Genomic DNA, 12,704 nt, shown 5'->3' on the forward strand with positions numbered 1-12,704 from the left:
CCCCTTGATGCTAATTATCTCCATGGGAGTAGTTGGTCTCCAGCATATTGGCTATGACAGTAAAAAATGATCTCTCACAGTTTTTATACATTTTCCCTCATATTCAACACCTTTAACATAAAACATATATTAATTGTTTCTATTAGGAAGACAGCTTTGGTCAACAGCAGGCTATTAGTACCTCTGATTTTTGCAGATTCAAATGTACACACAGATTTTCTTTGATTGCACAGGTCGGTCACACTCCTGACACCAACACTGTTCAAGGGCTAAATGTACATAACAAAAAGCTCTAAAAATTCAAATTAAAAGGCAGGTTGATAGTATGAACAAACTAGTCTGATTCAACTCTATGCTTTCTACAAGAAATGTGCTTTCTACAACTATGTGCTTCCCATTTCCTACATGAAATACTTTTTTAATGTAGACACACATTGGTTAAAAATATAAAGATAAACCACACTGACACTTGATAAAAGAAGGCTTCATGGGAATGGCTACATAAAGGCCTGATGAGATTTCATGTTACAAAACACTACCAGCAATAAACATGGTAATTGCACAGTGATAAAAGATTCAATTGATGAAAAAGTTGATATATCTATATGATCACAATTGTTTTTGTGTACCACATAGATACAAAATTCCTGAGGCACAAAACTGATAGAGCTCCAAACAGTAATAAGCGAATTTACAGTTATCATTTGAGGGGCCAAACTCCTCACTCGATAAGTGGTAGAAAAAGTAGGCAGAAAGTCAGCGAGAATGTAGAAAAGCTTAACACCACCATTCTCTACCAAAATGGAACAGATGCTAAGATCAGACAATAAATTGTAATTTAAGATGTCATAATAATTTAACCATGCACAATATGTTCCCTGATTTTGAAGCCATGATCAGAAATCAACAACAAAATATTTCTGGCAAATGACAAAGTTATTCTTTTTCTGGCTGACTAATATTCCATTGAGTGTGTGTCTATTTACTTCATATGTATAGGTATATGCATACATATATCCCATTTTTTTATTCATTCATCTGTTGATGGGCATCTAGGTTGGTTTCTTAATAGCTATTCCCTAGAAAGTATTTTGCATGATTCTAAAAGAGATAAGAGATATATGAGATATGAGATATCTTAATCATTCTGCTCTTATTATTACACAGTGTATCCCATCAATATACCCCCCCTACTATGTCAGCTTAAAATCAAATGGTTTATAAAAGAAATTAAAGTGCTATGACACAAATGACAAAATCTGTTATTTGCACAAATACATAAGTTAGAGTTCATCAAAATTTAAAAATGAAGCTCTTAAAAATAACTGTTAAGAGGAGAAAATATCAAGACAAAAAGTGGTGAAAATTTCTTGCAAAAAAATAGCTGATAAGGAATGGTATCCTGAGGAGAGAGTGGAATGAATCTGACATAACTTTCCTATCTAAATACAGGAATACACCAGAGGAAATCTCAACATTGTGTACATCCACAAGATTGGAAGCCTGATTAGAATAAAATATATTTCATGCTTGTATGAATATATCAAAATGGATCCTCCTGGAATGAATAATTTAAGAGAACAAACAAATTAACAGAGAATTAAAAGGATAAGTGACCAAAATGTCATCCAAATTAATAATAAGCACATGGAACATCCTCAACATTACTGGTCATTAGTGTAAGACATATTGAAACCGTACTGATGTGTGCATGTGTGCAGAGCACCCTCTTAGAAAGGTTATAATTATTAAAAATTGACCATACGACTTGATATTGAAGATAGGAAAGAATGGGACCTTTCATACCATGGGCATTGAAAAAGATGGAAATATTTTGGAAAGCTGTTTGAGACTTTCTTAATTAGGGAATATATAGCAGCATGAGGAGCATTTTGTGATTAATGGGTTTCTTAACTGTGTTTTAAAATTCGTTCTTTCTCAATATACATGACACTAGAATGTATTTTTTGAAATTAACATACATAGAGTATAATTCATTTTATTTAGGATCCTATTCTTGTGGTGGTACATGCTGCAGAGTTACCCTGGTCATGTATTCAAATACGAGTCTAGGAAAGTTATGTCTGATAATTCTATTGTCCTTCCTCCCCACCCTTTTCCTCCCTCATTTCCCTTTATCTAGTGATGGATTTCTATTCTTTCCCTCCCCACCCGCCTTGTTTTGGGTTAGCATATATCAGAAAGAACTTTTGGCCTTTCATTTGGGGGATGGGCTTATTTCAATTAGCATAAAATTCTCCAGATCTATCCATTTACTAGCATGTGCCATTATTTTCATTTTTCTTTACAGTGAGTAATACTCCATTCTGTATATATTTTGTACATATACCACATTTTATTTATCCATTCATCTGTTGAAGGACAATTAGGTTGTTTCCATAGCTTGCCTATTGTACAAATTGAGCTGCTACAAACATAGAGTTTGCTATGTCACTATAGTAGGCTGATTTTAAGGAGTGGGATAACTGGGACAAATGGTGGTTCCATTCTAAGTTTTCTGAGGAATCTCCATGATGATTTCCAGAGTGGTTATACAAATTTGCAGTCCCACCAGCAAGTATGAGGGTACCCTTTTCCCTACATCCTCAACCAATATTTATTGTTGCTTGTATTCTTGATTGTTGCCATTCTAATTGGAGTGAGATGAAGTCTCTAGTACAGTTTTAATTTGCATTTTCTCTAATTGCTAGAAATGTTGAACATCTTGATTATGGCATTTAAATGTGTTTAACTCGTATGTTAAAACTTGTCAAATTGCATACTTTACATATGTGCAGTTTATCATATTTTTAATAATATCTCACATTGAAACTTTTAAAACAAAAAGCTGTACTGTAAGGACAAACATCTAAGACAGTGGTTGGAACACAGCAATGCAGGATAAGCTAGAGAACAGAAATCATTTTCACCTTATAGCAAAAATATGTGAGAGCTAGGTTTTAAGGGTAGGGTTAACATGATCATATCTGAATTTTTAAAAATGTATAATTATGGTTGCAGGCTAGGGCATGGTTTTAGGAGGTGGGGTAGCAGGAAAAACAGGTTTAAGGTTACTGCAGACTTCAGATAGAGACAATGGTAACCTGACCTGATCAAGATCAAGGCACAAGAGAGCAACACAGCCAACAAAAGGAGCCAGGGTGCCATTCACAAAGAAAAGTGCAGTGGGAATTATCCTAGCTCTTTGGCTCAGAGTGAAACCCAGTTTTCCATCTATTTTAATATAACATACATTTCTGATAGGAACAGCTATGAAACATCACCTCTCCCTGGTGCACTGCTAAGCAATGTTATTGTATTATTATTATAACATAATAATATTTCTTATTTATGCATCTATTATTATAATATACATAAAAGGCCTAATTTTTATGCAAAGACCCTACCTTTACATGATGTTTTATGTTGTTCAATCAACTGTAAAATTTCCTTATCATTAGGGTAAGCCAACTCACAATTCTCTGAGGCTGTTTGACATGACTTACTTAAGTTATCAAGGTTTTCCATGAGATTGGCCGGTGTTTTGACCTGTAAAAAAATAATATGATTTCTAAATGTCCCTCAAATATTTATACCATGTACTAAATTCATAGAGGGAACATCTCTCTGTTATTTTATATGAAAAATACAGGTATTTGTTAAATAAGAGCTAGTTTCTGTCAAAAGGATGTCTTTATCAATGGTGACTGTTTCTTAATCACTTTCCCAAAGTAGAAGTCTTTACCTAAAAAGATTCTCTATTATTTCAGGTTACATGTTTTTTGTTTTTTGTTTTTTTTTCCTGGGGGCAGGTTGGAGAAACTGCGGATCGAATTCGGGGGCATCTGACCACTGAGCCACATCCAACCCTATTCTGTACATTATTTAGAGACAGGGTCTCACTGAGTTGCTTAGCACCTCGCTTTTGCTGAGGCTGGCTTTGAACTCAATCCTCCTGCTTCTGCCTCCCCAGCCACTGGGATTACAGGGATGCACTACCATTCCTAGTTCATGTTACATTTTACAATACAATATAAATTTTAAAATTATATCACTTAGCCTTTCACAGTGTGTTTTTGAATAAAATACTACCTTTTATTATTTTTAACAATACCTTTCTCTTTGAGTTAGATGCTTTCTGTCTGACCCTAATAAAAGAAAAGACACACAAATAAAATCCTTTCAGGTAAATATTAATATGTTAATAAGAATGTATAATATATTTTTATGTAAAATCTTTACATTTGTTATTATTTCTCCTATTCATAAGTTTTACAGGCTATTTAAAGTACAATCATTTTCTGCAATCATAAACAGAAAGAGGAACATTAAGGGACAAAGAATAATACTACATAAAGAACATTAGAAAAATAAAATTTAGATCACACTATTTGACAGCCAAAGGAAAAGTATCATGTTACTTGAATTCTTTAATAGAAATAAATACAGAAGATTCTGCTATTATAATCAAAATAAAAGACAAATTTTTACCAAGGACTCAAACCTCATAGTAAAATATGGCTTAAATCCTTATATAAGGGAAAGTCTTTTTGTATAATGATATGAGTTAATTTTTCAAAACCTACAATGCAATTACTGTGCATTTTTCTAACACTCTACATGGGTTCAACTTGTTTTCATCTTCATAATTCCATAAGGCAGATACCATATAATGTATTATATAAAGGAAGAAACTAGGCAAAGAAAGGCCAAGTAACTTGCTTAAAGGCATAGAAATGGTCAGCAGCAAACCCCAAATATAGATTCTAGGTTCTAAACGTGTGTATCACAATATACTATGAAAAGTAATAATTCTCTTCTGGTGTTTTTAAGACACAGAATAGCAGATCAATCTACATTATCATTCCATATCTGGTGATAATTATAAATAATAATTTTTGAATTGTGCCAATATGTTTAAAAACATAGTTTAAAAGCTAGTTTAGTTTTGGTAAACTAAAGATTTGGGTTTTTTTCTAAAGAAATTTATCAACAGGTATGATAATCCAACAGTGTATTCATGCATTTCACAAATACTTCCTGAGCACAAAATCCATTTTCAATGCCACTGTTGGTATGGGGAAGCAAGGTTTGTATACTTTAGAATATCAAAGCAATATTTAGTAGTAGGTTGTGGATAGTTCACTTTTCTGTTGTGCACCAACAAACTTTCCATTTTCCTGAGAATCTAAACACCTATCAAGTTGATACACCTGATATTTTAGAGTACCATACAAAATCATATCTATATACATGACGTTACTCTCAAGAATTAGAACAAAATTTGTTTAAGAGGTGTCATGCAACTGTTATAAGTGTACTTTAATGTGAAATTGACAGTATGTTATAGAACCAACCTCATTTTTTAAATGATTGCTTACTACATTACTTTATAGATATGGAAATTTAACTGTTTCCTTATTGATAGGAATTTAGATTCTCAATGATATAACAGTGCTATAATAAATACCCTTAAATAAATAAATAAATAAATGTGTGTGTGTGTGTACTTAACACATATATTGCATTTAATGTTCCTGTTATGCATATGAAAAATATTCATATATATGATATGCATTATGTATATCATATAATATTTGTCCTTAATATATGTGGGCAGGCATGCATTTACAAGTATATTTTCCATTCCAAGAAGGATCCAGGAATAGAAGTGAGGCTGTTAGGTTTGACGAATAATATTCTAAATCTTTGGTACATGCCTCTAAATTACCCTTCCAAAAGTGCTGATAAACTTAATTTATAAACACTGTATGAGAATGTTCTCTTCATCACAGTTCCCTATCTTAGTTATTACATTTTAAATAAAATTTATCAATACATTCATAATAAAATGGTATCTCATTGTTTACTTTCATTTTTTTCTGGAAACATTGCAAGTTTGAATATCCCCAGGTAAAGCTTAATGTTTCTCAATCGTGAATGTTAGACCAAATTAGAATGAGATTTAGAGGAGAATAACAATTATCTACTGTGGAGTACTGCCACACGCTTACCCATCATGTTCTTGACACTTCGTAAGACAAAACGGCTCATGATCATTTTTTCTTCTCTTTCTCTGTTCCATGGGTTCATCATTATAATCAGTGTCTTCAGTACGTTCACATAGGTTTTGTGATTCTTTTGTTTCAATTGGGTGCTTCATCTTTTTTTCCTCTACCTTTAATGAATGATAAGGATGATCATGCTACTTTCTAATAAAAAAGTTTTCTTTTTTTTCTGCTTTTATCCTTGATTTTACCTCCTGATTTAGTTTAATTGTCATTATTTCAGCCCATAAAATATTTTGAGCTTCCTTTAATTTTATAAAATATCATTGAAAATTTTTGCCAATTCTGCTTCATTTTTGTTGGAGCGGAAATAATAAGAGTTTTCCAAAATTTCAAATAGAACAATTTTTCATTCCATGCTTTTATTTTGAGCCATTTTTTCTATCTAGCATTTGCACTCCCTGTAGCTCTGGCAGACATAAAAAGAAAAGGATAGGAAAGGAGTCCTCTTCTGTCTTTCCTACCTGGATTGTACATTGAACACCCAAATTCAGGGACTGAGTCATTGTTGAGCCTCAGTAAAGAGAAAGATTTCCCCTTTCTGCATTAAGCTAGTCTCCAACCTCCCCCACCTTGCCTTGTGCAATTCTTTTGTCATTTGGATACAGGGAGAGCAAAACAGTGAAGGTGCTCATTACAACATATGAACTAAAATTTGCTGCAACACAAGGAGCAGGACAAAATTGCTACCTTGTAACTATGAAATGCTGGAAAATGAGATGCTTCCCAGACTGGTTATCTGCATTAGCCCCATTATCTACTTGGGAGTAAAACCAAGAAAGTTTTAATGACTCCCAATTGGCACTACCTAGCATTTTGGTAGCATGGAAAGTTACCACAATTTCACAACTCTGGATAAGATAAATTATCCAGAAAAAGTAAACCAATTATTTCTTGGGAGATAGGAAGCCTCCTAGTTCATATGCTACTACATTTATTTTTAAAAGGATATGTCTAGATTTTGTCTATATTTAAAACTTAGAACTTCAGACATCCATGTTCTGCATTGGAGTCAAGTACAAAATTTGGGGCTGAGATTTAATGCTTCTTTATGTGATAAGATCAAACATATCAAGATTAACAAATTTTTCAAAACAACCTAAAGTAAAGGGCTGACTGAAACAGAAACACTTAACAGAAGTGACTTTAAAAGAAGTATATATACTTGTAAAAGATATTTAAAGTGCTCATATTAGAATTATGTTTCAATGGTTTGGTAAAACAGATAAATTTATACAGATAAAAGCACAATAAACAGATTAGTTTGTCTGAAAACATATCTCAAAACTAGGCACATGGATATATTCCATCTCAGCCATAACTTTCCCTTACATTTCCTTTGTGTGTGTGTGTTGTGTGTTTGTATGTGTATCTATGTGTAAATAAATGTGAATTAATCTTACACCAAGAGGGAGAAAAAAAAACACCTCAAGCTTATTACATTCTGTCAGCAACTTCTTTATGCTTATCTTGGTTCAGAAGGTCATATGGTATAGGACTAAATTACTTTCCCAGTTCACAGGCAACTTGTAAGATTGATTGACTTAAGATGATGAGAAAGAAAGATCATGAGAATGTTTTCCTGAAATTCTCTTTATGGAGAGAGAAGAAAGCATAAATTTCTAGACAGAATTTCTTATTCAGATAATACCATTTAATACATGAGCTTTTTCAAAGCAGGAAATCAGAATACAATTGATACTGAGAAAAATCAAGAGTAGTAACAAGAGAATAGCTCTCCCATTTTGAAGGTGAACATTTTCTTTCTCTAATGTCAAGACCTCTACCTGAGACATGCCTATCTCATTCCTAAACCTTCCCTTGTTTTGCAGTAAGTGTTCACCTATACATCTTATCCTTTTATTATTCTATCACTAAGTGGTAGAGAGAAACTCACCTTTTCTAATTCAGTTCCCATGCTCTTACAGCTATAGCACTGCATCACATGATGGATTCTGGGACAAAATTTGATTTGATTTTGTTTTCTTACAAGTGTCATTAACAGTATAAATACTGTGCCTTTTTATTTGAGTAATTTGATTCACTTCTTGGGATTAGGTAAGATGTGAATCAAGATGGCTTTTGACTTACTAGACCCTAAGCATGGGTCCAGCATTTAAATTCCAACTAGGAGTACTTATGTTCATAGTTACTTTTATTTGTAGATCAAATCCTTGGTCTTCTCTCATTGTAACTATAACAACTTCTAGTTTTTAATTTTCTGTATTATTATAAAAATTCTCCTCAGTGTTAGAAGAATGTTCAGTTTCTAGTTTGTTATGTTCAGGCTTTAATTTATTTTCACTTCGATGCATCTTAGCAAATGACTGGTGAGAATGTTTTAGGGACCCAGAGCATATATGAGAAGGAGAGAATTTTGAAGACTGGGTTCTTTGTGTTTAAGACATTTCTGCATTACTACAGGGATAGACACTCCAGAAGCAACTTTTTCCTCAAATCAAGTACATAACTTCTCAAATTAGAGAGTGTTTTCCTTTAAATTGATTCTTCCTCTGGAGTTAACACATTTTAAGAGCCAATATCAATATGCACCAAGCAAGACAGTGTGTGGATGTGAAGGACCTGAGGAGCAAAAACAGGTGGTCTCCACTGGATGGCAGGGACACACATGGGCCTGTCAAAGTGAGTTGGGGTCCTCCTACCAGCACAGCTGGGCAGCCCCTCCTCACACACCCAGCTCTGACCCTGAGCCACCCTCCTCAGGGTTCAAATACCCTCCCTGAACTCTCCCTACTAAGGTGCTGTTCCTGAGTAACTCTTGACTTTCTCATCACCCTTCTTCCTTCATCTGGGCCACAGGAATTTTCCTGTGGAAATCAAAGAATTCTAAGTCCTTTAGAGACTGAAGATGGCAGAGCAGGCACAGCCCTCCACCCCTACAAAGTCCAGAAAGGAAGCAGTGAAGTAAGAGCTACCAGACAGAATGAGACTATAATTTTCTACCTGGCCTATAGGTAGCTACTCTCCTATCAAAGTAGGCATCAAGCCAGAATTAATCAGAAAAGACAAACTGGGTTATTTCATACTTATTAAGGGAATCAACCAACAACAAGATGAAACGATTGTCTTTGTGCCCCAAACATTGGTGTACTGATGAACAAAAAGCAAGCCTTTCTCAATATTCTAAAGAATCGAATAGAACTCAATACAGTAATACTGGGTGATTTCAACAAACCATGTCATTATTTGATAGGTCATCCAAACATAAACCAAGAGTAAAAAGTAGAATTAATGAAATAAATTAACAGACATCTATAGAATATTTCATCTATTGAAGTGAATTCATTTTACCCTCAAAGGCACATGAAACTTTCTCTAAAACAGATAATATTTGGGAGCACAAAGAAAGTCTTATCAAATACAAAAAGAGGTAATTCCTTGCATTCTATCAGATAATGATGGAATGAAATTAGGAGTTAAGAACCAGATAAAAATTAGAGGCCATTTTAACACCTTGAAATGAAGTAATACACTTTTCTATCAGGAACTGGCCAAAGAAGAAATTGGGGAAGAAATTAAATTATTAAAAACAAATGAGAATAGAACAATACCAAGACCTCTAGGACTGTATGAAGGCAGTCCTAGTGGGAAATTTATAGCATTTATACATTAAAATAAAAGAAAAATACCAAACAAAAAAAAATCTAACATTATATTTTAATACCATCAAAAAGAACACTATAATTCCAAAATCAGTAGAAGATAGGTAATAATTAAGATCAGAGCTTAAATTCATGCAATTGAGAGTTAAAAAGCAATACAAAGGATAAATGCAACAAAGTTGATTCTTAAAAAAGATGAACAAGAGTGATAAACCCTTAACCAAACTAATCAAAGAGAGAGAAGTCCCATTCACCTTAAAACACTGGAGAAACTTAGGATAAAAGGAACAACCTCAACATTGTAAAGGCCAATATGAAAATCCAAAGCCAATGTCATACTGAATGGAGGAAAACCTCAGAGCATTTGCTCTGAACACTGGGAAAACTACACACCAAATAAAGAAGAATGCAACTAGATCCATATCTTCACAATGCACATGGTTCAATTCAAAGTGGATCAAAGACCTAGGAATTATACTAGAAATTTTGCACCTGCTAGAAGAAATCATAGGCTCAACACTCCAACAAATTGGTAGAGGCAACAACTTCCTTAACAAGACTCCTAAAGGGCAAGGAATGAAATTAATAATCAATTAATTGGGACAGCATCAAATTACAAAGCTTATGTAAAGCAAAAACAAGTAATAAATGGGAAAAATAACTAAATTTATAATTCTCAAAAAAGAAATGCAAATGGCCAACAAGGATATGAAAAGATGTTCAACAACCCTAGAAATGATCAAGAATACAAACCATAATAAATGTTAGTGGAACTTCAAATTAACACAAACACTCTGGAAAACAATATGGAGATTCCTCAAGAGACTAGGAATGCAATACCCTATGACCCAGCTATCCCATGCCTCAATAATTATCCAAAAGAACAAAAGTCAGCATACTATAGTTGTATAGCAGCACAATTTACAGCAGCACAATTTTCAGTAGCCAAATATGAACCCCGCCCATGTGCTTGTTAACAGATGAATGGATAAAGAAAAATAATGTGGCACATGTACACAATGGAGTTTTACTCAGTCGTAAGCAATAATGACATGATGGCATTTGCTGGTAAATGGATGGAATTGCAGAATATCATGCTCAATGAAATAAGCCGGACTCAGAGAGTCAAGAATGTTTTCCTATATGCAATATTCTGACAAATTGACCTCTTTTCTAAGGATAAAATTTAGGTATAAGTTGCTACGTTACCAGACATATTTTAAGATTAATCATAAGTTAAAAGACTTTGAAAATCAATATTAAAATATTATCTATTGATTCTGAAAGAATATTCTGAATGGTAATTGCATTTGGCATATACTAATTACTAAGCAAAGAAAACAATATGAGAGCAGGAATTTAAATGTACATGTTTTACATACCAGTAACTGGTTACTTTCAGATCCTTCAAGTATATTTTGCTCTTCATTTGATGTAATTTCTAAATGTGGTGCTGTTGAAAAATATACTGGTAACAATAAAAAGATGTAATACTCTATCAAATTGGAATTAAAGAAGCCAACCATCATCATCAGTATCATCATAATAAAAATTTATATTTATTTTCCCAATAAATAATTCAAATGAAGCTTAATCTTTATCTGAATATCTACTTCTTTTTATCTTATTTTATTTTGTTGCAGTTCATCTCATTTGGTTTGGTTTTCACTGATATGTGTGTGTGTGTATGTGCTACAGGGTAGAACCCAGGGCCTTGTACATGCTTTGCAAGTACTCTACCACTGAGTTCCATCCCATGCCTTTTAATTTTATTTTGAGACATTGTCTTTCTGCAGTGTGTAGGCTGGCCTCAAACCTTCCATTTTCCTACCTCAGCCTGCTGAGTAGCTGAGATTACAGGTGAGCTCCAAGTCACTAAGCAAATATGGATTTTTCCAGGAAATAATTCTACTTATCTAAAAGAAATCACTTGGACAGGCTCTAGAGGTCACCAGGTTCCATGCATACAGTGGTTTCAAAGACTCATCCACAAATGCACCCATTCAATAGAAATGATCAAATACTGAGAGACAAAATATAAAAATACCAAAGAAACAGACGTTTACACTGTCCTCTGTTTTCTAACTCACATCTCATAAGAGTAACTTATTAACAACTTTCAACTTTTCATCATTGATACTTTCAAAAATTACTGATACTTTCTATACTTTCATTTGTAAACACCCTCTTCCTTATTTCTGAAATAGTTTTGTGGACTTTTCTGACAAACTACTTTTCTAAATTTTAGAGTCAGTCTGCTAAGTAAATTCTTCTATTATTATGAATTTTGCACAAAAAACTGTTATTTCTTTCCTTGGGGTAATTGGTTTTTCTTTATTGATTTTTCTACCATAACTTTACCATCTGAAGATAAAAATTATTTATTTACATGTCAATCCTATTTGAACCTAGACTTGTGGGGACAATCTTTTGTGTCACCTGGTATGAATAAACAGTCTTCATTTCTTTATTGAATTGCTTATTGAATTCCTTATAAATGCTAGGGTGACTAAAAGGTGTCTGGGATGGCTTTTCTAGAGATAATACCTGAGTTGAGACTTACAGGGTGATGGTAGCCTGCCAGAGTGCAGGAAAGTGTGAGAGCATGACAAGCAATAGCAGGAGAGGCATTCAAGTATTAAACAGGTTGTTTGCTTGTTTAAAAATATAGGTTACTGGTGAATAGTAATGCCAGAGGAAAGTGTAGATAGGGGAAAGGGCTAAAGACAGAGTTAGGCAAAAGTCATATTACAACAGCATTAGTGATAACTTTCTGACACTTGCCCATTAATGTTGTTTAAGGAATGGTGCAAGGGCATAACTGCAAGGGAAAGAAGATTACATAAACACATTTCTCTAAATGCTATGCATACAGCGAATGTCAGGGGCATTTGGATAAATGAAAGAAGATGAACAAGCCTGAGGGAATAGTGCAAAATTCAGATGATGCATGCCTGAAATGAAGGAATTCTTATAAAAATATTTTGTGTGTCCTCTGTAAAATTCATTTTAA

At 33.5% G+C, this 12,704-nt stretch overlaps 1 protein-coding gene across 1 annotated transcript in view; it reads right to left on the bottom strand.

The window, feature by feature from the left end:
- LOC144254933 (ankyrin repeat domain-containing protein 26-like) overlaps window positions 1-12,704 on the bottom strand; it is a 38,501-nt gene that overhangs the window by 10,040 nt on the left and 15,757 nt on the right. The window contains exons 6-9 of the mRNA XM_077798927.1: window positions 11,074-11,159; window positions 6,015-6,178; window positions 4,115-4,148; window positions 3,408-3,549 (exon numbers count right to left, since the gene is read on the bottom strand). Of these exons, the coding sequence (XP_077655053.1) occupies window positions 3,408-3,549; window positions 4,115-4,148; window positions 6,015-6,178; window positions 11,074-11,159 (426 nt within the window). The remainder of the gene's footprint in view (window positions 1-3,407; window positions 3,550-4,114; window positions 4,149-6,014; window positions 6,179-11,073; window positions 11,160-12,704) is intronic.

Source organism: Urocitellus parryii, chromosome 5, assembly GCF_045843805.1.
Source record: "Urocitellus parryii isolate mUroPar1 chromosome 5, mUroPar1.hap1, whole genome shotgun sequence".
Taxonomy (NCBI): Eukaryota; Metazoa; Chordata; class Mammalia; order Rodentia; family Sciuridae; genus Urocitellus; species Urocitellus parryii.